This window comes from Myxocyprinus asiaticus, chromosome 28 (genome assembly GCF_019703515.2).
Source record: "Myxocyprinus asiaticus isolate MX2 ecotype Aquarium Trade chromosome 28, UBuf_Myxa_2, whole genome shotgun sequence".
Lineage (NCBI taxonomy): Eukaryota > Metazoa > Chordata > Actinopteri > Cypriniformes > Catostomidae > Myxocyprinus > Myxocyprinus asiaticus.
Genome location: NC_059371.1, coordinates 38,710,071 through 38,736,083, shown reverse-complemented (window position 1 = coordinate 38,736,083; position 26,013 = coordinate 38,710,071). Strand labels below are relative to the sequence as shown.

The window sequence follows — 26,013 nt, the reverse complement described above, 5'->3', positions numbered from 1 at the left end:
ACCACCCGGATTGAGGCAAGTCACTACGCCACCACGAGGACTTAGAGTGCATTGGGAATTGGGCATTCCAAATTGGGGAGAAAAAGGGGAGAAACAAGAAACAAGATAGAAAGGGGGCCTGGGTAACTCAGCAAGTAAAGACGCTGACTACCACACCTGAAATCACAAGTTTGAATCCAGGGCGTGCTGAGTGACTCCAGTCAGGCTTCCTAAGCAACTAATTGGCCTGGTTGCTAGGGTGGGTAGGGTCACATTGGGTTATCCTTCTCGTGGTTGCTATAATGTGGTTCTCGCTCTCGGTGGGGCACGTGGTGAGTTGTGCGTGGATGCCGCGGAGAATAGCGTGAAGACTCCACACGCACCTGGTCTCCGCAGTAACGCACTCAACAAGCCATGTGATAAGATATGCGGATTGACTGTCTCAGACGCGGAGGCAACTGAGTTTCATCCTCCACCACCCGGATTGAGGCGAGTCACTACGCCACCACGAGGACTTAGAGTGCACTGGGAATTGGGCATTCCAAACTGGGGAGAAACAAGAAACAAGATAGAAAGCCGAAGAAAAGGATGACAGCTGATAACCCATTAATCGGAAGTTTAATAAACAGTGTATATAGTTGAGAAGATAAGTTTGCATCCCCTTTTGTCTCATAAATGTTCACACCCCTTTCATATTTTATACAAGTGTAAGAGATAAAAGATTTTTTGATTTAAGACTGCTCTTCTGAATCTACATTAGATATTGCCTTAGTCTTTCTTTTAGTCTTAGCAGTTTATTGTGCAACTCCAATCCCATTCAATAATTACCAGAAGAAGAAAAAAACTGGTATACAATACGGGAATTTTAATTATAAAGAAGCCCGAAATACACATGGGACTCTTATTTTGAAATGTGAGTTCACTGACGGCTGATTCGCTGAGAAAGTGAATCTGATTCAAACTGCTAACCTGAGCTCCTAAGTTCAAACCCTTCTTTTCGGGTGATTCATGAAAAAGAACCGGTTCAAAAGATCAATTTGTTCACGACTCTCTCGTGCTGGGTTTGTTGTTGCGTGCGGTGCAGCTAGCTCGTTAGAAACAGAATGGGTGAAAAGCGGCGTGAGACACACTGGTGTGCGCTCTAAAGATGTATTCAGTAACTCACAAGATGATATCTGACGAAACCGCATATGAACTCACACAACCCGACTGTCGCCAACGGCGACTAGATTTTAAATGATTGTCGCAATCAGTAATTTTGGTCGCATTTGCAACCATTTTAGTCGCAGTCTGGAGCCCTGATAACACATTTAATAAAAATTATAATTCACGGAACAAAGAAGGTTAATCAGTCCTATTCAGTATGGTAACTTTATAGAAGATTCTTTAGCTGTACTTATGATAATTATGAAATTCTAAAAGCTTTTCAGGGCTAGGGTTGCTCCAATACCAAAAGTTTGGCTTCGGTACGATACCAGCCCTGGTACCTCGGTATTGATACTAAATCGATACTTTTCATCAGATTTTTGATGAAATTACACAGAAAATGATTTGATTAAAAGAACTGCATAAAGTCTCACAGATACAAATTATGTTTTCCATTGTAATTTTTCTAGATTCCATGTTAAATGTTTTAATTACATTTTATGATCAAATGGTGTTTAATCAAACTGATACATACAGCTTTAATCAAATTTTATTTTTACAACAACAAAAAAATGTAATTTTATTTTTGGTAAAAATAAAATGCTGCTGCACAGTATTAATGAAAATGTTAATGAAACACAAGGCTGCTATGGCTGAATCACAACATGCTGATAAAACACTTGCAATATTGCAAATGGAGCATTTCCAAAATCATCTCTATTACTGCATACTTGGGAAAATGATAATAATAGGAAACTGAAAACTGAGTTTTCAAATGAAAACAAATAAGTTTGAATGTGGCCTTTGTACAGTGTTCCATATGTAACAGTGGAAGAATGCAGATGTTCAAGAACTGCTATCAGAACTCAGTGTCATGAAAATGATTTAGTTCCAGTATTTAAAGAGATAGTTCACCCAAAATTGAAAATGTTCTCATCATTTACATCACCATCATGCCATCCCAGATGTGTATGTCTTTCTTTCTTCTGCTGAACATAAACAGAGAATTTTAGAAGAATATCTCAGCTCTGTAGGTTCATACAATGCAAGTGAATGGTAACCAGAACTCAGAATCTTTAAAATCCACATGAAGGCAGCTTTAAAGAAATCCATAAGAATCCAATGGTTAAATCCATGCCTTCAGAAGTGATGTGATGGGAGAAACAGATCAATATTTAAGTCCTTTTTACTGTAAATCTTTACTGTAAACCTAAACTTTCAGTGACTTTCACATTCAGCCACCTTCTGGTTGGGGCTGGTCAAAGGTGGAGATTGATAGTAAAAAAGGTTTTAAATATTGATCAGTTTCTCACCCACACTTATCATATCGCTTCTGAAGACATGGACTGAACCACTGGAGTCTTATGGATTACTTTTATTCTGCCTTTATATGCTTATATAATAACCTTTGCCTTCAAAACAGCCCCAATTCTTCTAGGTACACCTGGACACAGTTTTTCTTGGTTCTCGGCAGATGTTCCAAGCTTCTTCTTGACACAGTTCTTCTATCTAGGCTCAATTGCTAATCCCAGACTGACTCGATGACGTTGTGATCTGGGCTCCTTGTTCTTCTTCAATTCTATTTGCAAAGGTGATGTTAAAATGTAAAAGTGATATTTCCTACTGATACACTAAAAACTGAATATATAAAAGAAACATTTTAAGACAAAAGTTTTTATGAAAATTATAATGTGCCTAAGTCTTTTGCACTGTACTGTATACCAGCAGAATGCATTATAGTTGTGCATGTTTCTTGCCTGCTATATTCTGAAACAGCTCTTGTTGTTGTTGCGTCTAGACTCTGTTTTACAGCAGCTGATCGTAGAATAACAGTGAGACTCTCAGCGTAAGACCTCCTGTACGGCGCTTTGATCTAAACTCAATCAGCCAGAGATTCAGATTTCAAAGGGCCGCGTTGAGAAACCTGCCGCCTGCTTCCTCAAATGAGTGTCTCCATGAAATGAACCTTTCCTCCCCTTCTGTTTCACTTCCCTTGTGTGATATTTGGGCCATTTGCTCCTCATCTCAGCGAGCGATCGAGAGAGAGAATGCGGCTGGTGTTTTATTAAAGACTTAGCTGGGCTGATGGACCATGTCGAAAACGTCCTCTGATATAGATGGTGATTACGCCGATGTCTCTCTTGTATCTGATGTGTCTTTTTTCTGTTCCCTCTGAAATAATGATGCCCCAGGACCCCAATTATAATATGCAGATGGGGTAGAAGTAATTACAGAAACCACTTTCCCCTGTCATCTTTGTCCCAGAGAGGCTGCGTCGCACATAATGAGAGCTTTTGTGAAGGGAGAAGATGCCAGCGAAAATATCATGGATGCACTCGGCCTTCCACATGTGAAATCGATCAGTTATAGATAGATCTTTTGGATAGGCAGAAATAAAGCATCAACCATCAACACAGAAATAATTATTCACAGAATTACATCTTTATATGTACAGAATAATTGACTTAATTGAAATGAATTGATTTTTCCACTTTTACCTCATGGGTTTTATCCCTAAAATGCTCTAAAATGTGAAGAACTGCATCTCTCACAATGCTAAGGTTTTGTGGGTGGTTGCCAGGGCGTTGCTATGCAGTTGCTAATGTGTTTGTAGGGTTTTTAGCTTGCTCTCATGTGGTTGCTGGGGTTTTTTGAGTGGTTGCTTGGTGGTTACTTACTGCCCCAAGTCAAAAGAGCACATAGTAGAACATAGTATTTACACATGCAAATTAATTAGCTTTAGCGATGTAGCATTTTCCTTAGAAATCAACAGTAAAATTATCATACAACTATATTACACAGTTCAGCCTGGATTACAGCAATACATGTTTAATTTTAACCTGTATTTTAAAGGAATAATCCGGGTTCAATACAAGTTAAGCTCAGTCTAGAACATTTGTGGCATAATATTGATTACCACAAAAATGTATTTAGATTTTCCCCTCCTTTTCTTTAAAAAAAAAAGCAAAAATCTGGATTACAATGAGGCACTTACAATGGAAGTGAATGGGGGCCAATCAGTAAACATTAAAATACTCACTGTTTCAAAAGTATAGCCACAAGACATAAACAATATGTGTGTAAACATGATTTTTGTGTGTTACTTACTAACCTTTTCTGTCTAAAGTTTTAGCCAATTTTACAACTTCGTTGCCATGACGATGTAATGTCAACAACCCCTAAAATGACTGTAAAATTTACTATTTAAACAACTTTACAGCTCAAATAATACATGAGTTTTAACAGAAGAATTAATGTAAGTGCTTTTATAAAATTATAAGCTTCACTTTTCTGCCTTTAAACCCTCCAAAAATTGGCCCCCATTTACTTCCATTGTAAGTGTCTCACTGTAACCTCCATTTTTGCTTCTTTTAAAGAAAAGGAGGGACGAGTCTAAATAAATTTTTGTGGTTATCAACATTATGCCACAAATGCTGTCGATTGAGCTTAACTTGAATTGAACCCCGGAATATTTCTTAAAGGAGCACTGAGTGTTTAAACATGGACAGTGTGTGAATGTGACACAGTCTTTTAGCACATTGGAAATACACTTTACAGCTGACATTTCAAATGCTGGCCACATTGAAAAACACTCACAAAACAGACTTGTAAAGAATCGTCACTTTTTTAAGCAGGAGTGTTAAAGAAGCTAAGATCAAAATCTCACAAACGGACAAGGAACAACTCTGGAAAAGAGTTCTGTGTGTTTACATACATTATGTAGTATGAATTAACATTGAACAATTTATTTTTGCGGTATCTTAGTTAAAGGGATAGTTCACCCAAAAATGAAATTTCTCTCATGATTTACTTATTTTTAAGCCATCCCTTTTGTGTCTGACTTTCCTTCTTCAGCAGAACCGAAGTGAAGATTTTTATAAGCAGATTTCAGCTCAGTTTGTCCATACAATGCAAGTAAACAGGTGCCATCAGTCTGCTGGCTGTTTGATGGTCCAAAAGGCATATTTAGGCAGCATAAAAGTAATCCACATGACTCCAGTCTAAACTTTATTAACTTTAAAAATCACTATCCGTCAGCAGCCGATGCATCACGTATTAATTATCGATTTGTTTCTTACACCAATCTATCAGTTTGCTACAGAAGACATTAATTGATCGACTGGAGTCATGTGGATTACTTTTATGCTGCCTAAATATGCCTTTTGGACTGTCAAACAGCCAGCAGACTGATGGCACCTGTTTACTTGCATTGTATGGACAAACTGAGCTGAAATCTGCTTATAAAAATCTTCACTTTGGTTCTGCTGAAGAAGAAGAGTCAGACACATCAGGGTATGGCTTAAAGGTAAGGAAATCATGAGAGAATTGTTTTTATTTTTCAGTGAACTAACCCTTTAATGAAGTTCTTGCATACGTTTCTTTTAAGTATCAATTTTGTCTTACATGTTTCTCCTACAATTTCTTAGAGAAAAAACAAAAAGTCAGTTGTTGGCATACACTAAGAGAATAGAGCTATAAAATGATTGTGTATAGTATAGAGAAATGTTAAAGTTCATATTGAGATACTGACTTCTACAGTATATTCTCGCTGCATGTCAACAGTTGACTCATTTGTGTCTGTTTTTATTAAGAAATTTTATGAGAAACATCTCAGAGTTGATACTTAAAGGAAACATATGCAATTGTTATGCAAATGTAATTGTTGATATGCCATACACTGTTGCACATCTCTGTTATCTTTCATTCTTTATTTGCACATATTTGTAGTTATTGTATTGTATTTTTTTGTATTTAAACTATATGTATGTACATCTTTAGCAACTGCCAAGCTGAATTCTTCATAAGTGAAATCTTACCAGGCCAATAAAACTATTCTGATTCTGCAAGAACTTCATTAAGTCTCAAGAGCTATGAAAGAGCAAGCTAAGAGCATTAAAACATCATCTGGGTTAGTATAATGGCAAATCTGAGCACAGTTTTGTGACCTTTCATCTGAAACTGGTGGAAATGCATGGGAGATAACTGGAGTCTTTTTCTTTGGCGAAACATCTGAGAAGCTAAAGACTAAAGCATTCACTCTCCACATAATCTCATTGCTGTCTAGAAGAAACAGCTGAGATATTAAAGAGATCGCCTTAGTGATTTTTCAGAAAGATTGACGGCTGTTTGGTTCGCTCTTGGCTTTAGTGAGACACATCGGATATCATTCAATCATCAGAAACCCTTTTTCTGTACCTCCTCGGCCCCACATGCTGGGTCTCTTCTCTTCATTTCTGACATATATTCATCATTTAAAATGCTCGTTTAACGTTTTGTGATATTGACACATTATACACATAATGATCTCCAGGACTGGATCTGAACGCGTACGGATTTCCCAGCACGCCTTTTGTCTGGACGGAAGTGTTGGGATGCCCTGTGGGCTAGACAGTGGCCCCCACTGCGCCCTGGCCCATTTGAATGGGATTATGGGTAAATGAAGAGGCGCTCTGGAGGAAACGCTTAAGAGGATTTGGGTGTGTTAATAACCGTATGTGGCGATGTTCTGCTGCTCAACACGTCTTCATTCCACACGGAGCTTGTTTGAGTGGCAGACGCTGTACGAGACATGGGAACCTTATGTATCATCCTTCTATATGCGGTCATGTGTGTTTCAGAGGAAAACAGTACAGTCAGACTTTCATATAGTAGATTTCAAATGCATATACATTTTTTGAGTTTTAGTGGCTTATAACTCTTAAAAATAGTACTGTGGTAACTAGTGATGGTATTAGATGGTAATACTATATTACTTTGATACACTGTATTGATATTGATGATGATTACTATATTAATTTACAATGGTATTTACATTGTACTTCAAGGCACTTCAAATACAAAGGTAAAACAAGAGGGGTTGCCATGGTATTTGTTGATATTTTTGGTTAAAGTGTACATTTAATACTAGATTTCTTTCATTTTCTGAAGATGTGAGTAGTGCTTGCCCATGCAAAACTCACTGCCACAATGCTAGTGTGTTGTGGGTGGTTGCTAGGAGATATGGCTGGAGCATGTTACTGTGTGGTTGTTTGGTTGTTGCTAGGGTGTTGTAGGTAGTTGCAAAGGCATTGCTAGGTGGTTACTAGGGTGTTGTAGGAGGTTTCTAAAAGATATGGCTGGGGCTTGTTGCTGTGTGGTTCCTAGGATATTCTGAGTGATTGCTTGGGTATTGCTGGAAAGTTGCAAGGGTGTTGTGGGTGGTTGCTAGGGCATTGCTAGACGGTTGATAGGATGATTTGGGTGGTTCCTAAGAGATATGGCTTGGGCTTGTAGCTGTGTTATTGCTAAGGTGTTCTGGGTGGTTGCTTGGGTGTTGCTAGGTGTTGTTGGTGGTTGCTATGGCATTGCTAGGTGGTTTCTAGGATATTTTGATGGTTTCCTAGGAGATATGCTTGGGCTTGTTGCTGGGTGGTTGCTCGGGTATTCTGGGTGGTTGGTTGGGTGTTGCTAGGTGGTTGCAAGGGTGTTGCTAGGTGGTTACTAGGGCATTGCTAGGTTTTTGCTAGGATGTTTTAGGTGGTTCCTAGGAGATGTGGCTTGGGCTTGTTGCTGTGAGGTTGCTAGGGTATTCTGGGTGGTTGCTTGGGTGTTTGCTAGGTGGTTGGTTGGTTGCTAGGGTGTTCTGGGTGGTTGCTTGGGTGTTGCTAGGTGTTGTTGGTGGTTGCTATGGCATTGCTAAGTGGTTTCTAGGATGTTTTGATGGGTTCCTAGGAGATATGCTTGGGCTTGTTGCTGGGTGGTTGGTTGGGTGTTGCTAGGTGGTTGCAAGGGTGTTGCTAGGTCTTTGCTAGGATGTTTTAGGTGGTTCCTAGGAGGTTTGGCTAGGGCATGTTACTGCATGATTTCTGGTGTATTCTGAGTGGTTCCTTAGGCATTGCTGGGATGTTCTGAGTGGTTGCGAGGGTGTTCTGCATGGTTGCTGGTGTATTCTGGGTGGTTGCTAGGGTGTTCTAGGCTAAGGCATTAGTATGGTGTTCTGAGTGGTTGCGAGGGTGTTCTGCATGGTTGCTGGTGTATTCTGGGTGGTTGCTAGGGTGTTCTAGGCTAAGGCATTAGTATGGTGTTGTGGGTGGTTGCTAGGGTTTTTTGAGTGGTAGCTGAGAGATATGGCTGGGGCTTGTTGCTGTGTGGTTGCTGGGATATTTTGGGTGGTTATATCAGCGTTGCTAGGTGGTTGCTAGGATGTTGTGGGTGGTTGCTAAGAGATATGGCTGGGGCTTGTTACTGGGGTATTTTGGGTGGTTACTTGGGTGTTGCTTGGTGGTTGCTAGGGCATTACTAGGTGGTTACTAAGGTGTTATGGGTGGTTGTTGGAGATATGGCTGGGGCGTGTTGCTGTGTGGTTGCTAGTATATTCTGGGTTGTTTACAAGGGTATTGCTAGGTGGTTGCTAAGGTGTTATGGGTGGTTGCTAGGAGATATGGCTGGGGTATGCTGCTGCATGGTTGCTGGTCTATAGACCTTATTCATGCTTGCGCCATCTTTGATTTTTAATGGGAATGACAATGAGGTTGTGAGGGATAGACTTGAAGTATCTTCAGTGGGCTGTACTGCAGTTTAAAGTGTTTTTGAATCATTCTGCAGACAAAACATTGATAAAATATCTGTCCAAGAACATTCAGTATACAAACAACTCCAGACAACATGAGTTGTGGAAAATCAGATGTGATCTAGGAACTTTATACAGCTTTGTACTATTCGTGCCATTGAAAAGATGGTATGTCTGTCCCTCACAGCCTCGTTGTCATTCCCATTAAAAATCAAAGATGGTGCTAGCTTGAATAAGGTCTATTCTGGATTGTTTACAAGGGTAATGATTGATGGTTGCTAGGGTTCTCTTGGTTGTTGCTACCTAGGTAGTTGCTAGGATGCTCTGGGCAGGGACTAAAAACTGAATGTTTTTCATTTTGGTTCGTTCTGAGCAAAAGCTTTTTTTCGTTCTGGTTTAGAAGTTCCACAGCCTCCAGTCCTTTCCAAAAGGTTACTGGTTAGAACAAAATAAAATAATTGTTTATAACATTATTTTTTAAAATGACAGTACTCTGTGCTAAGGGGTGGGTGAAATCTAGCAAGAAAAACATGCAACATGGTCTGGAAAAACAAGCCCAAAATAAGCCACTTGCCTCACCAAAACAAGTGAAAATAAGCAATGAATTTTTTTCCTGTGTGGTGGATTTATCGGCATACAATTCATAACAAGCAGTTAATTAACAGTTAAGTATAATTTTAATTACAGATCTGCTTCTGAGTCAAATCTTGGCAGCATCAAATCTGCATTAATGCGTCATACCTAACAATAATTCAGTGAAGACGTGGAAACAACTGAGAAATGTACTTTTTACCTCTAATAATGTTTTCCTTGTATCTGGATTAGATGTGCATGTACACCGATCAGCCACAACATTACAACCATCTGCCTAATATTGTGTAGGTCCCCCTCATGCCGCCAAAACAGCGCCAAGCCGCATCTTCTCACCACAGTTGTACAGAGCGGTTATCTGAGTTACCGTAGACTTTGTCAGTTCGAACCAGTCTGGCCATTCTCTGTTGACCTCTCTCATCAACAAGGCGTTTCTGTACACAGAACTGCCGCTCACTGGATGTTTTTTGTTTTTGGCACCATTCGGAGTAAATCCTAGAGACTGTTGTGTGTGTAAATCCCAGGAGATCAGCAGTTACAGAAATACACCAACCAGCCCATCTGGCACCAACAATCATCCATGCGATTATCTTAAGTGTAGTGCATAAAATCATGCAGATACGGGTCAGGAGATTCAGTTAATGTTCACATCAACCATCAGAAGGTACAGTTGTGGTGAGAAGAATATATTCTCAGAATGCTATTCTGAGATGGGGCTTGGCGCTGTTTTGGCAGCACAAGGGGGACCTTCACAATATTAGGCAGGTGGTTTTATTGTTGTGGCTAATCGGTGTACATGTAGTAATTATACATAGATGTTAAAAAGGTCTTCATTCACAGAATGCGACATCCACAATGGCAATTAGGCAAAGAAATGTGTGACGCAGCAGTTTCCTTCAGGATTAAAGCACATGTTTAATTTATTCAGGCAACATGAAGTGGTGTAGTTCCAAAACTTTACTGTGATTAACCCTTTGGCTTTTAGTTTCATGAAAAAAATATCGAAAAATGAACCGGCTATAACTGGTTACCAGTAGGGCTGGGTGATATGGCTTCAGAATTTATATCTCGATATTTTTCAGCAAATTGACGATATTCGATATATATCTCTATAATTATGTTATGTTATGTTTGTTTGTGAACTGCTGTCAAACTCTCCTTTACAGTTCTGCATTTGTGGATTTGTATAATAACTTATTAGCGGTTACTTATGTTTGAAATTGCGTGAATGTTTGAACCTGCAGGTGAACTGCGCTAAAAACACTAGTCTATGGGCACATAGATCAGCACGTCGCCGTTCATTCTGAAGCGCACACAGACCATGTTTATCTGTCTTTAATCGCAGACTTTGGCAGTTATATAATTACATATGATCATATCTCCATTTTGATGTTATTTTGATTCATTATACAGCCCTGAAGGATCGTGAAATTAGTCTACTGATGCACTCTATGAAACTTAATGGCCAAATAAAAGGCTCATTAAAATCATCGCAATATTCACGATATTGTTGAATTTCACATTATATCGTGGGTATTCAGTGTATTGACCAGCCCTAGTTACCAGCATTTAAAAATAAAGCTTTCACTCTGGAACAGTTGAAAATCACTATGTTCGTTCTAGTTATTAGGTTACGTTCTGCTAAACATTTCGTTCGTTTTCGATTTTCGTTCCTTGAACCGTTTTTAGTCCCTGGCTCTGTGTGGTTTCAGGACATTGCTAGGGTGTTCAGAGTGGTTGCTAGGAAATATAGCTGAGGTATATCAGCAGCAAGCTGCATGATTTCAGGGATCATTCAAGTTGTGCACAGAAAAGCTGATACAATGTTTATATCCCTAACCCTCAATAAAAAAATTAATTAAAAAAAAAGTATTTACGAAACTGTGTTTGAGTCGAGTTTTGTGGTGTTCAAAGCCTAGAGTCCTTGAATTAGTTTAAATCATTGCTCAGTCCACATCTCAGATATTAGTAATATCTTCCAGGGATTTCTGTATTTTTGCAGCTGATCTGTGCCAAACGGCTCCACCGCTTTCACGATTCGAGGGTTTGACTGTCAGGTGTGAGAGCGAACAGAGATGCTGAGCGGTTTTCTTTGAAGTGTTCACAACAATTCCCGCGGGGTCTGTAGGGAATGATAAGACATTGACTCCTGCTGGTTGAGAAATTATTCCTGCACAGCGATTTGAGCTCATTCTGAGGGCATCTCTTGCTTGCTTTCGCTGAGGAAGTTGGTTTCAGGCCAGCTGAGGGGGAGTTATATCTTCTAGGCTTTGACATGAAGGATAATTGAATTGTATTTGTCTGAAGTCGTTGATAAGCTTGTTTCACTCACAGGGTCATTTAAGGGAAACAATGCTCTCAAGTTTTTCGCCCAAAGACTTCTAAAACAGCTATCCACAAGGTAGATATCTGTTTACTTCAGATAATTCTCTGAATGTTCGCTGATATCTTTTACATATGATGTTGACATTTTTGGGTGTTTCCCAAGATGCTATCTCAAAACGAAAACAGAACCAAGAGGGTAGATTGAGTTGTGTTCAAAGCTGTTTTGTTGCAATCTACAGTAGTTCAACAGGGCTGGTTAAAAATATTGATTTTCCGATAAATAGATCCTCATTTGAATGATCCTGATAAACAGTAGATACTTAAAATTCTTAGATTGATCTTTTACTTTAAAGATTACTTTATTTTTGTGCTGATTTATTATATTTGTTAAATATATTGTAATTGAACTGCATGGTTTGGGCCCTGTTTTATCCTTTTTAATATTTAAAATATATATATATATATATAGTATAGTTTCAGAATGTACCAAGTTAGAAGGTTCCCTGTATAATTTGCAGCATAAGCAGAGAGAAAATGTATTTACTATTTCATCAAAATGGACATTATAACTGAAATATACCCAAATGAATCAAAGCGAAATCGGAAATCTAATCAAATCAGATTATCTTTATCCTGACATATAGTTGAATCTAACTCTAAATACAACATGTTTGAAGTTGAAGGGCCCTATTTTAAGGACGGTAGCGCTGCCATAAATCATAAGCACAAAATCGGTGGGCATTGCCATGAAGCTTTGGTATTTTCGTGCAAGCATGCGCTAAGTCTAGGCGCAAGTGGGTTTGGCGAAATTGCGCGCTCAAGGGCAAATTAAGAGGTTCTTCTCCAGTTAATCCATTGTCTGCAACCTATTATATAGTTCATTTCCTCAAACACCAGCAATATAAACCAAGACAGCACATTCATAAGAAGTTGGTAGTGTAAATGGACTGTATGCGATGTTTTTGAAATTACGTTCTTTTGTGCATTAACTGCTTCCTTGATGAATGCCAGGCATTCTTTTATATGCATGGAAAATTTGTATTCTTGTCAGTATTTGGATGTACACTCCATTAAATTATAGAAAATGTAAGTATTATTAATTTTCATGTACTGACACACAAATCATGGCTAGTATTAACAGTGATTGTATTGGAATGCACTCCACTTCTACCGGTCGATTTTGATTTAGATCAGTTCAATTCACATATTGAATCAAGAACAAATTAAACCAAAAATATTTCAAAATTCAAATTGCACTTCAAACTAAATGAAAATATAATCAAAATAACGAAGTGGTAAAAAAAAACAATCATACCAAATCCAACTTCTTCCACCCGCCATTTGCAGTGACCACTCTACGACAACAGGTGGAAAAATACCAATATAAATTAGATCATAAATACAATTGTAAATATAAACATAATGATAATAATAACTGAAAAATAAACCATGGCCTTTAGATAGTTTAACACAAGTCTCATAAATGTTTGTTTCATAAAATGGCTATGACATTTATTGTCAGGGATTTAATTTGATTTTCCTCTATATTTTCAGAATTTGGACATGCAAATGCAGGAACTGAATTTAAACTTTGTGCTGGGATAAGACGTGATTTTGAAACGTCTTAGCGCAATGACCTATTTCTCAGGAAAATAGCAAATTGTGCTTTGCGCCACTTCATTACCATACAATACACCCACAGTTTGCGCAAACACTCCCACCCACGGCCACTTGCACTTTTCGCTGGCACTAAAAAATGCACTTAGAATTAGCGCTCTCATGAAAATTGGATAAGACGTTGCTCACGGTCGTAGTAACAAGAAATCAGTGTAATGGGCAAAATCAGTTTATGCCTTAAACTGTTTATGACCTTACCACAATAAAGCAACGCTGTTTAAGGTGCTTGCATGACCACACACGTTGTCGACTTATTTAGCATAATCAGTGTTAAAGTACTAAAATACCAGGAATGTGTTTTAAGAAAGTTAATATGGTTGATTTTGATTTTATGTTGACTTATAACACTTGCATAAAATATACTGTAAGCACTGTAATAATTGAAGAATTTCTCTTCTCCCGCAGCTGTCTTCACAGAGGTCCCTCATGACATCACGGCACAGCGTGGACAGGATGTGGAGATGGCGTGCTCGTTCCGGGGGGCGGGCTCACCATCCTATTCACTGGAGATACAGTGGTGGTACATCAGGAACCACAAAGAATGGATGGACAAGCAGACGTGGACCACCAATCAGGTCAGGTAGAGGCGTAAATGACCCGTAATGCCTTTTCACTCACAGTAGATTCAAACCAGCCACGACAAGCAACGTGCAAGACATTTCGTTTATTGCAGAAATGACACACTTGACCTTTGGCATTTACATGTGTCAGCTCAATTCCAGTGTGTTGAGAATTAAATTTGTGCCAGAAACCAAAAAGTTACTAAGACCATAATCCCTTCATTCTGTCAGCAGTGTACCCCTGAGTCGAGCCCTAAACCACAGCAGAGATCTGTCTGCAATTACATCACTAACTAGAACTAACAATATACACAACAATATGATCCACAGCAGGCATTCTGTCACCCGCCTGCCATTATAGACCCATTTCTGCTTTCTCTCTGTGACTGTGCCAGTCAAACAGACCGGCCTATTTTAAGAGTCAGAGATGGAGAGTTCAGTAACCTGTCCAACACACACACACACACACACACACACACACACACACTAATAACCCGCTGCCAGTCAAAGGCTTCAGCACCATGGAGAGTTCTACCTGCATGAATGCAGCCAGTGTCTCACACACAGAGACTTCCTTATAAAAATGTGTCAGTAGATCGAATGTTTAATAATATATATTTAATGTTTATTTACAAATGAAATATTTATACTGGGAGGAGTAGAAGGGGGAGTTTCACAAAACCTCTCAAGAACAGGTCCGGGTCATATTTCACCCCCAAAATCACAAGAAGAAATCATATTTTACATTATGAAAATGAAACATATTTTGTAAGACCTTTTTAAGATCTATTGCATTTTGACTTTATTTTCATGACAATACAACATTCTACGGACACATTGGAGAAAGAATCGCCATTTGCAAGTACGTTTTTGTCTTCATTCGCCAGACTTTCAACATGACATGTAAGTGTAATACAACATAAAAATGAAAAAGATAATAAGCGAACTGGGAGGGCTGAACGAATTGGACAAAAAATCAAATTGCATTTATTTTGAAAATTATTGCGATTGCGATTTGAACTATGATATGATAAACCTAAAAAAATATATAATAATAATGAAGTAGCCTAAGTATTAAGAAAACTAATTACATAGTAGGCTAATAATAACAAATAAGTGCAGTCAGTGGCTTTCTTTTCAGTATTGTTGTTTGATTAAAATTAAGAACAATAGTAATAGACTGCGGCAGATCTGTTGGGCTGCTTTAAAATCTTGTGCACAGATCTGATATTTTTACACATACCTGATTTGTTGCACCTGTTTGCATTCACATAAGTCATAAGCGACTGTCTCAATCACTTTCGGGACGGGCACTGACCATGAAGCACATCTAACCGTTCGGCCATGCAGCCGCATTTTCGCATTCACCAATAGCGCTCGTGTCCCATGATAAATGCGGTATGTTAATGTGTAGTTTTGCGACTTTGTAATGTGTATTTCCACCTGGTTTACACACAAGATTTAACACTGAAACATTAACATTCATTTGAACTCCAGTTGAAACACTGAGCATGCATTTAGCTCTGATTCAAGAAAATCCCGAGGTTTTCCCACACATTTGAGTCCGTCATCTGCGTGGATGTTTTTTCCGTCTGTGCGGAAGCAACATCAGAAGTGCCCGGCTGTGTATGCGGGCAGCTAAGAGGAAACAGTGGGCACACAGGAGTGTTTCGGTTGAGCGCACATTAACGAGAGTCGAAAGGCTTCTTTAATTCTTCTCACACATATCACAGATGCAGTAAGGTTTCTTTTTTTATCAACAACTGATTTTAAAGAACAGAAAGGGTACTTATTTAAAAGAGTTTATTCAGTGAAAGGGGACTGTATGGATGTCATCTTTGGATACACATTACATGGAACAAGTCAAACCAAACAGTTATGCAATACAAATGACTGTATTACAGTAATAAGAATCTAATGAGAATCACCATTTAGAATAATGAGAATTACAACAACAAAAAAACTCAATAATGTGAACATGGAGGGAAGTGTGCTTAATTGTCATAAAAATACTGTCACAATGGTCCTAAAAAGCTAAATCTTCTTTTGATTCTGAGCTGAAATGTGACCTGGACACAGCATGTTTTCATGAGACTCGGGTGAGTACAGGAAACACACTGGTATTAATGTACTAGGGAGTTTGCAGCAGGTAACAGACCACACATTAATCACACTGGTAGAAATAGCCGCAGCTTCCCGAGAGAGAGTGGGAGAGTTTGCAGGGCTTCCTGCTGTGAACTCAAGATGCTGTTTAATTGGATGGAAGGATGAAAAGGGGGAAATATAGAAATTCTCGCTCACCTTTAGATCATGAATTATTCATGAGAGGCTCTTGAGGATTGGCAGAGGCCAGATAAGTCCGCATGGCACACAGAGTTATTATACCGCCTGAGAACTAACAGCTCATTTGAACATACTGGACATACTGTTTGTTACATTGAGAGTAGTTAAATTAAGCAGCTGAATAATCTATAGTCTATATGACAGTGTTTCCTGCACCGCTTTTCAGCAGCGGCACTCTGCCGCAACTAAAACTCCAGCGCCATGGCGAAGCTTTTAGTCTGAATTGAATGTGATAAGTTAAAAAGAGTGTGTGCCGCAAAATAACGCAAAAACAACACATCTTTCTATTGCATTGTGTAGGGCTGGACAATCCATCGAAAAAGAATCTAAATCAAGATATGATCTTATGCGAATTTTAAAAGAGCTCTGCTTGTGCACAGCTCTGTTCTGAGCACACGTGAGGCGGTTGTGTGCTCGCTTCATGAATTTCATCTCATGAACAGAATAACAGCTGTGTTGCGTTTGATTACGTGCGTTGATCGTGTTATATTTACAGTGCTCCAAATTTACATTAATTGTTCACTACAAGTTCCTTTACAAATCTTAAAGGGATAGTTCACCAAAAATGTAAATTATAATAATTTACTTACCCTTATGCCATCCCCCGATTTTGAATGAACTCTTAAGGAAACTGGTCTCCGAACAGTTTGAAAAGCACCTTATTTTCATCATACCTCCGTATACAGCCACTGAAGGCAGCATTTTCCTAGTTTCGGACGCAGCCTTAAAGTTGAACTCTCACACTCGTGTGGATCCAGCAATCTCCTGACAGTTTAAATGGCCTGGATCGCCTGCTTGGATTGTTGTCATGATTTGTGTATCAGAGGAACTTTTTTGTTTTTTGTTTTCTCCCCCTTTTCTCCCCAATTTAGAATGCCCAATTCCCAATGCGCTCTAAGTCCTCGAGGTGGCGTAGTGACTCGCCTCGATCCGGGTGGTGGAAGACGAATCTCAGTTGCATCCGCGTCTGAGACCGTAAACCCACGCATCTTATCACGTGGCTTGTTGAGCGCGTTACTGTGGAGACATAGTGTGTGCGGAGGCTTCATGCTATTCTCCACGGCATCCACACACAACTCACCACGTGCCCCACCGAGAGCAAACCACACATTATACATAGACAGATATATCGGTTGTACAGATTAATCGCTGCCGATATTTGCTTTTTGGAACTATCGGTTATCGGCAAAAATATATGCCGACAGTTGCAGACCCACACTTCAATATATATTTTGTTATTTTGATTAGAAATTCAAGTATTCTATTTTGCGCTGACTACCACCCCTGGAGTCACGAGTTCAAATCCAGGGCATTCTGAGTGACTCCAGCCAGGTCTCCTAAGCAACCAAATTGGCCCGGTTGCTAGGGAGGGTAGAGTCACATGGGGTAACCTCCTCGTGGTTGCTATAATGTGTGGTTCTCGCTCTCGGTGGGGCACGTGGATGCCATGGAGAATAGCGTGGGCCTCCACACATGCTACGCCTCCGCGGTAACGCGCTCAATAAGCCACGTGATAAGATGCATGGATAGACAGCCTCAGACGCGGAAGCAACTGAGATTTGACCTCCACCACCTGAAGTCACCACGCCACCACGAGGACCTAGAGCGCATTGGGAATGGGCATTCCAAATTGGAGAGAAAAGGTATTCATTTTGAAGCGAGGGCATGCAAAGAAAAATGTGACTATATTGCAACGTTCTGCGTCAGCACATATATCGTATCTCCAGCTTCATATCTTGTGAATAATAATAAACCTTATTCCTCAATAAACACCATCTGATGAAATATATATTATATTTACACAAAACCCTTCATCTGGTGAATATTTAGGCTATTAAGCTTAAGCTAATATTAGGCAAATAAGCTTAAGTTGGCAAATAACTAGTCTCTTGTCATTTCAAAGTAAGAGTCCTTTGTGTGTTTTGGGCTTGTTTATAGTTAAAAGTCCCACATTATGCACCAAATCTGAATTTTTTTCTGATTATATTGGGAGTTTGATTGCACGATAAACTGCATTCGTTTTGGACTCGTATAGCTTCAATGTCTGTGCCAGTCATAGTAACAAAAGACTTAAGACAATTTCTTTACATTCTATAGATCGATTTTAAAAACAATCAGTCGATTAACCAGTTATCTGCCTTTTCCACCACCTTTATTATTGGTATTGGCAAAATCAACTATCGGGGGGCCTGGGTAGCTCAGTGAGTATTGACGCTGACTACCACCCCTGGAGTTGCAAGTTCGAATCCAGGGTGTGCTAAGTGACTCCAGCCAGGTCTCCTAAGCAACCAAATTGGCCCGGTTGCTAGGGAGGGTAGAGTCACATGGGGTAACCACCTCGTGGTCACGATTAGTGGTTCTCGCTCTCAGTGGAGCGCGTGGTAAGTTGTGCGTGGATCACGGAGAGTAGCATGAGCCTCCACATGCTGGGAGTTTCCGTGGTGTCATGCACAACGAGCCACGTGATAAGATGGGCGGATTGACGGTCTCAGAAGTGGAGGCAACTGAGACGCAGCGCAGTAAGTTGAAGAGAACACACGTGTCTCGAGACACATTTTTAACAGTTTAAGTTCTTTTTAACTTGACTCGACGCTTAAATAATGCTACACTCAGACACAACTCAGAGGCCAAAGACATCCGTCTTACGCATGTTTACATCGGAAAACTATTTAAAAACAGCGCAGACAATCGGTGTGAATGGCCCCTAACGCTTTAATTTTGGACCCTGTCTCTAAAATTTCTCTAATATACAGTATAATATCCAATATATCTGTCTAACAGTATGACTGTGTGATGTTTTTAATTCCAGGTGGTGCCCCAGAATGAGATGTCGAAGGACGCCACCAAAATCAGTGTAAGTGTGTGAAGTTTGCAGTGTTCTGCTGTAATTTGCCCCTCATTTCCTTTGTGAATGTCTTATTTATTGTGTTTCATTGGCTCATGTGTAGCCGTTAGCATCTGCCGTCAGTAATGGAATGTAAAAATACATGGAGTGTCTCTGTATGGACAAATAACTGGAGCGTTCCAACAGGACATCATGGTCGGTTGGGCTAAAGGTGATTTGTTAGCTACTCGCTCAGCTCTAGCTGGTTGTGCTGCTCCAGGGTGTGCGTGTATGTGTGTGTACAACGATTGGTTGTGTGAGCAGCATGAACTAACGAAGCAAAACGCCCAACGGCAACCACGATGCATGTAGGGAACCACCTCATGTTAAAGTGATAGTGCGTCAGAGAGACACTGTCCACAAACTGAGACTGAGAGAGGCAGAGGAACTGAATTGCGGTGTCTGTATTTCAGAGGTAGACTGGCGTGCAGCTACTGTTAGCTGTCTGTATGTTCCTCTTAGTGTGCTTTCAAGATTGTGATGGAACAGAAGCCAATAGGATAGAATCAAACAGAATACTGTAGAACACAATAGAAGAGAAAACAATAGAACAAACCAGAACAGATCAGTGTAAAATAGAATAGAACTCGTAAATGAATAGGACAGTAGAGCATAGTGAAACAGAATACAAGAGAACAAAATGGATTAAATATGGGGGGGGTGGATTAAATCAAAGCATCTCGTCTCTGCTACTCCATAAAATATTCACAAGGACGTTTGCATCCAGCGTGAATGCTGAAAGAGCTCTCGATGTGCGGTTGAAGAACCCTGCTGTGATGAGGGTTCACACAGAATCACGCTCTCAGTCCCTGACGTTCACCACAATCCAGGACTCTTCACAGTGATGTTGTGTTGAACTCTTGCCCACCTACGTTAGAAACTCCCATTTGTTTTTTTGTTTTTGGATCAGTTATTGGCAAGTGAAAATTTCAACGTGAGATTGCATGACAAAATTCAAGTGTTAAAGGAATAGTTCAGCCCCTTTGAGAATTTCTGCTCTTACCATTAAAACAGCAGCTTCACGGAACCCGACTAGTATCTTTGAATGTGATAACGGCAGTGTTTGTTTGCAAAATATTCAGATATCCAACATATGTAACACTGTACAAACATTGCCTGTGAATAAGTTACTGTTAGCACGTTCGTTGGTTTGTGAATGTGTTTATTTATCCACCTTAGTTCCCACTCAATCTGTTTGACTGGCAGATGGCTTTATCGAGCGTCTGGACTCACGCTTGAAGCCCTCTGGGAATTCGGACCGCTTTAGAGAGAGAGATTGTCGTATTGTTTTTGTATGTCAGGTAGAGTGCTAGGCAGAAGGTACAAATAAACAGAGAGAGAGAGAGCTGTTCGTGAGTGTCTCTCTGCCATTCCACGGCTCCATCTCATTGCATCTCTAATGCAGAAGTCTTTCTTTCACTGCCTCCCACTGCTGCATTTCACTGACTCAGTGCCTTGACTGCATCTACTGTTGCCTCTCACTGCCTCCACTGGCAGCATTTGACTGGCTCACTAGCCTTTTTGCACTTACTATTCTGGTACTTATGGAAATAGGGAATGCAGCACTGCTTGAATTGTTTTCTCCCTTGGATTAATTGCTTCTGCTTGTATTATTCTCATTTGAAATTTGCTTTGTATAAAACCATCTGCTGAGTTAATAAACATATAATTGTATCTGCTAAGGCTGGGTGATGTGTTAAAAAAAAATGACACTGGTCACACTTTATTGTACAGTGTTCATGTTACTGTTTATTTACATCAAGGACTAAAAACGGTTCATAGAATGAAAACCAAAAACGACGAATTTTTTTGAAGAACGTAACTGAAAACGGGAACTAAAGTCATTTTCAATTGTTCTAGAGTGAAAACATTCTTTTTAAACGCTGGTAACCAGTTAATTTAATTCCAGAAATGTTTTCATTATAAACCCAAGGCTAAAGGGCTTATCACAGTAAATTTTTTGAAGTACACCACTTCATGTTGCCTGAAAAAATTAAACATGTGCTTTGATCCTGAAGGAAACATCACACATTTCTCTCCAATTTGGCATGCCCAATTCCCAATGTGCTCTAAGTCCTCGTGGTGGTGTAGTGACTCGCCTCAATCTGGCTGGTGGGGGACGAATCTCAGTTGCCTCCGCGTCTGAGACCGTCAATCCGCGCATCTTATCATGTGGCTTGTTGAGTGCGTTACTGCGGAGACCTAGTGCGTGTGGAGGCTTCACGCTCTTCTCCGCGGCATCCACGCACAACTCACCACACGCCCCACCGAGAGCGAGAACCACATTATAGCGACCACAAGGAGGTTAACCCAATGTGACTCTACCCACCCTAGCAACCAGGCCAATTGGTTGCTTAGGAAGCCTGACTGGAGTCACTCAGCACACCCTGGATTCAAACTTGTGACTCCAGGTGTGGCAGTCAGCGTCTTTACTTGCTGAGCTACCCAGGCCCCTCACTGAAGACCTTTTTAACTGCTATGTGTAATTACTACATTTACTGTACATGCACGACTAATCCAGATACAAGGAAACATTATTAGAGGTAAAACATTATTTCTCAGTTGATTCTTCACTGAATTATTGTTAGATATGGTGCACTCATACAGATTTGGTGCTGCCTGGTTTTGACTGAGAAGCAGATCTGTAAAGAAAATTATACTTGAATTAACTGAATGCTTGTTATTATTTCTATGCTGATAAATTCAGCACACCATAAAAAAAATGTATGGCTTATTTTGGTGAGGCAAGTGGCTTATTTTGGGCTTGTTTTTCCAGACCGCATTGTTTGTTTCTCTTACGAGATCTGACATCACTGCAACTGCTATTTCAACCGCCCCTTACCGCAGAGTACTGTCATTTTAAAAAGAACATGATTAACATTTCTTTTATTTTGTTCTTACAGTTACTATTTGGAAAGGAGGTTGTAGAACTTCTGAACCGGAACAAAAAAAATGCTCTTGTGTGCTTAGGACACAACGTCAATTTTAAAATCAGCTGGCTTTAAAAATCACATTTAATTCGAATTTTGGTAATATTTTAGGTAAAAATGTGAATTTAGCTTCTCAGCCCAGTTGACAGCCCTAATAACTGCTATAGAAAATGTTTTATGATATTCAGAGAACATGTCAAAAGTGAAAATAGACACAGCTGGCCTCTTAATTCCTTAATGCTTTTAACTTTTTAATAGAGTGCAAAAGTCTATAACAGTCTATAGGCTCCTAGAGCTGTCAAATTAAGATCCGAAATTCCATTATTTGTCAAATTTATGAAAAAAGCGCACATTCGAATGCTAAAACTGTGCATTCAAATTTTGGATGTGTGTCAAGCACTGATGATGACTTCAGACAGATTGCATTCTTGCTCTAAAAAAGGCTAGATGCAGCACCAAAAATACCGGTTAAGTGTCTCGAGATGCATTTTAAAGGTTGAAGATCTTTTTAACTTGATTTAGCATTTAAAAAACACATCACTCCTGCACGAAACGCTGAATAAACATGCCTCGAAGCAATCAAAGACGGTCGTCTAGCGTGTTTACATAGAAAAACAAATGGTTGCAAAAGTGTTCAGCGTGAACTGCCCTTAGGTGGAGGACTTTGGCGACTGCGTCTTGCTCTATAATCAATGTTTCTCTTATTAGGCAAGTTTATTTATATATCACATTTCATACACAATGGTTATTCAAAGTGCTTTACATAAAGAAAATGCAAGATACATAAAAATCCATTTTAAAACCAATTAAGAACAATAAATGAGAATAAAAAGTAATAAATTAAAAAATCTTTTTTTTTTTTTTTTTTTAAATTAATGTAAAAAAAAGAAAAGGATACAGAGATAAAATATAAGGATACAGAGCAGTCAGTAAGTGCAGCACAGTGCTCAGTCAGTAAATGCACAGCTAAAAATATTAAGCCTGGGCTTGGCTCAAAATATTAAGCAATAGTTTTCATAAAACGCTTTGTCAGGAAAGGAGTTCAATTTGTAAATGTGTGTCTCGAGATTGTGGCGTTCTGTTCCATTCTGTTGTGCTCTGTCTGTTTGAACAGCACCTGGGCTCAAAATCTGAGCTGCTTCACAACAGAGTTCAGCCGACTAGCAGTACTATCTGGGAATATTACTACTGTACATTCAGCTGTAAAGAATGAAAAACATTGTTGAATCACTATTATTATGCAGCTTGAGTCTAGGGTAGATGGCCATAGAACTAAACATTTGAGATTATGAACCAGCTAATTTATTTATTTATTCTACACACATTAGTTTAAAATGAATTGCTCTTTTTAACAGCCAGGAATGTTCTTTGCAATAATTTAGCATGGTACTGTATGGTTTATATGCATTTATTGTGCCCTCTTGTGGACTAAGGACACAACGTCAATTTTAAAATCAGCTGGCTTTAAAATTCGAATTTAATTCAAATTTTGGTAATATTTTAGGTAAAAAAAATAATTTATCTTCTCAGCCCAGTTGACAGCCCTAATAACTGCTATAGAAAATGTTTTATGATATTCAGAGAACATGTCAAAAGTGAAAATAGACACAGCTGGCCTCTTAATTCCTTAATGCTTTTAACTTTTTAATATAGTGCAACAGTCTTGTTCCAGAAATTAAAAAAATCCCATTCATTCATTTTCTCCATAGGCGAATTGTTTTTTATGATAATTTCTAAACCTTTAAAGACAGAACTACCATGAGTTCTGAGGTTGTTAATCGATGGTACATGCTTCTGTTGAAGCCATCAGTCCATGTAATTTCATCTTCATTTAATTAAAAAAAAAAAATTTAATGTTTAATAGCTGAATTCCTGGTGAAGAACTATACTACCCATAATCCTAAAGAGAGATCCACCAATCAGAGAATCGCAGCAAACAAAGTGTGCCAAAAGAGCTTTGCAGCAACCGCCCACTCCCATGACGCACTGTGAATGACAATGGAGTCGGTCTTCTGTACTCTCAAACTACTTATATATTTGTATCTGAATATTTTGCAAAAAAGCTGAAATATATTGTTTGTATACTTTAATCAACAACTTTAAATCGGTCGTTTTATATTTTTCCATTGTTTTTAATTCGATTACTTCATTCGCAGTGTTTCATGGGATTGTAGTTCTGTCCCTCATAAAAGACATTAAGTAAAGGATTAAGGATTTAATGAAATACACACACAAAAAAAAAAAAGAATGGGAAAAGTACTTCCGGAACCAAGATGGCTAAACAATTTTTGCACTCTGTTGGATTAATTTCTATAACACTGGGGGAAAAACTATTGGGCTATTAATTAATATATTTGCCAACTTCCCACATTCCATTTTTTGTCATTTCCTGACATTTTCGCTCATCATTTTTCAATGGCTCTCATGATCTTCTTCGGCATAATTATCAGTCATCAACAATATCTGATTACATCGTCCTATCGCTTCCATTGCTGGTTCTTAGAGGCAGATGATTGGCCCTTAGGTTCTCTGCTTCTGGGGCCCATTTCAGCTCACAGGGTTTGAAAATAAGATGAAGTTTAAAATGAAATAATAACTGCAAATGCTTAGAGACTGTTCGTTAATTACTCTATAAATGTATTCGATTTGAGATTGTATTTTACGAGTTCCACATCTTTATATTTTAAGGCTATATAGATCTGATGTATCCCCTCTTAAAATATAATGCACATTTTGGCATGCTGTACATTTCTTAGCTACTGCCTCAGCCTTTGAGCCCAAATCTGCTGGAGTCCATTTTAATTGAGCATATTCAGCGCACAAATTCAGCAGATGAGGCTCAATCATTACATAATACACTGACTGGTCATTTTCTAATATCTCCTCAGAGATAATCAAATCTCCTTTTCCCTCTCCACAGGTGGTGAAGGTTGCCGGTAGCAACATCTCCCACAAGCTGCGTCTGTCCAATGTGAAGCCGTCAGACGAGGGCACGTACGAATGCCGCGTCATCGACTTTAGCGACAGTCAACTGCGCCACCATCACGTGCGGGCATACCTGCAGGTGGAGCAGGGCGAGGGGAACGTGGCTTCTCCATCCCAGCAGGGGGCAGCATCACAAGAGGAACTTCTGCAGTCCGAGCACAACAAGCACCAGCCAGTGCACCACGCCCACCATAAACCCGGCCGAGAGCTCAGGAAGAGGTCCGCTGATGATAGTACCACTGACTGCACAGAAAGCTGTGCACTTTAAATTCCTCAGCTTAGTTCCAACTCGACCCCGACACCCCAAACCCTCAATTCCTTAAGCCAAGAGCCCTAAATTTTAAAGTGATAGTTCAGATAAAAATGAAAATCGTTTACTCACCCTCATGCTGTTCCAAACCAATGTGACTTTTGGAATTTTGAAAAATGTTCACACCGCTCTTTTCCAAAAATATTGTGTAGCTTCAGGAGACTTGAAATGTAGTGCACAAGTCGTATGGAATTCTTTAATAAAATTTTAATTGTTTTTATGTTTTTTTTTTGTTTTTTGTTCTCTGTCACTTGATTGTCCCTGCACTGCAAAAAAAAAAAAAAAAAAAAAAATAGTGTATATATATATATATATATATATATATAAAAATTCCCGGTAAAAATGTCTAAACATCCGTAAAACAAACCAATATATGTATATATATTTATTAGAAACAAAATTACATAAGATATGGTCTTGTTTTCAGAGAAATCTAAAACAATTTGATGTGATGTATGCTTAAAAGAAGAAAAAAACTATTTGCCAGTGGGGTAAGAATTTTTTTTTTCCCCCCCTTTGAATCGTATTTTTTTTTTTTTTATCCCATTAGCAAATATATATTTTTTTATTAAAAGCATAAAAATTACTAAATTCTGTTATATTTCCCAAAAAAACAAGATAAAATGCCATGTAATTTTGCTTCTCTACTATATATATATATATATATACAGTTGAAGTCATTAAAACTAAATTTTTAAACACTCCACAGATTTCATATGAGCAAACTATAGTTT

General features: G+C 39.0%; 1 protein-coding gene across 1 annotated transcript in view; it reads left to right on the top strand.

Annotated features, from left to right (window-relative positions):
* LOC127418830 (V-set and transmembrane domain-containing protein 2-like protein) overlaps positions 1-25,538 on the top strand; it is a 64,152-nt gene extending 38,614 nt beyond the window's left edge. The window contains exons 2-4 of the mRNA XM_051659683.1: positions 13,673-13,842; positions 18,980-19,024; positions 24,905-25,538. Of these exons, the coding sequence (XP_051515643.1) occupies positions 13,673-13,842; positions 18,980-19,024; positions 24,905-25,237 (548 nt within the window). The 3' untranslated portion in view covers positions 25,238-25,538. The remainder of the gene's footprint in view (positions 1-13,672; positions 13,843-18,979; positions 19,025-24,904) is intronic.
* The last annotated feature ends 475 nt before the right edge of the window (positions 25,539-26,013 follow it).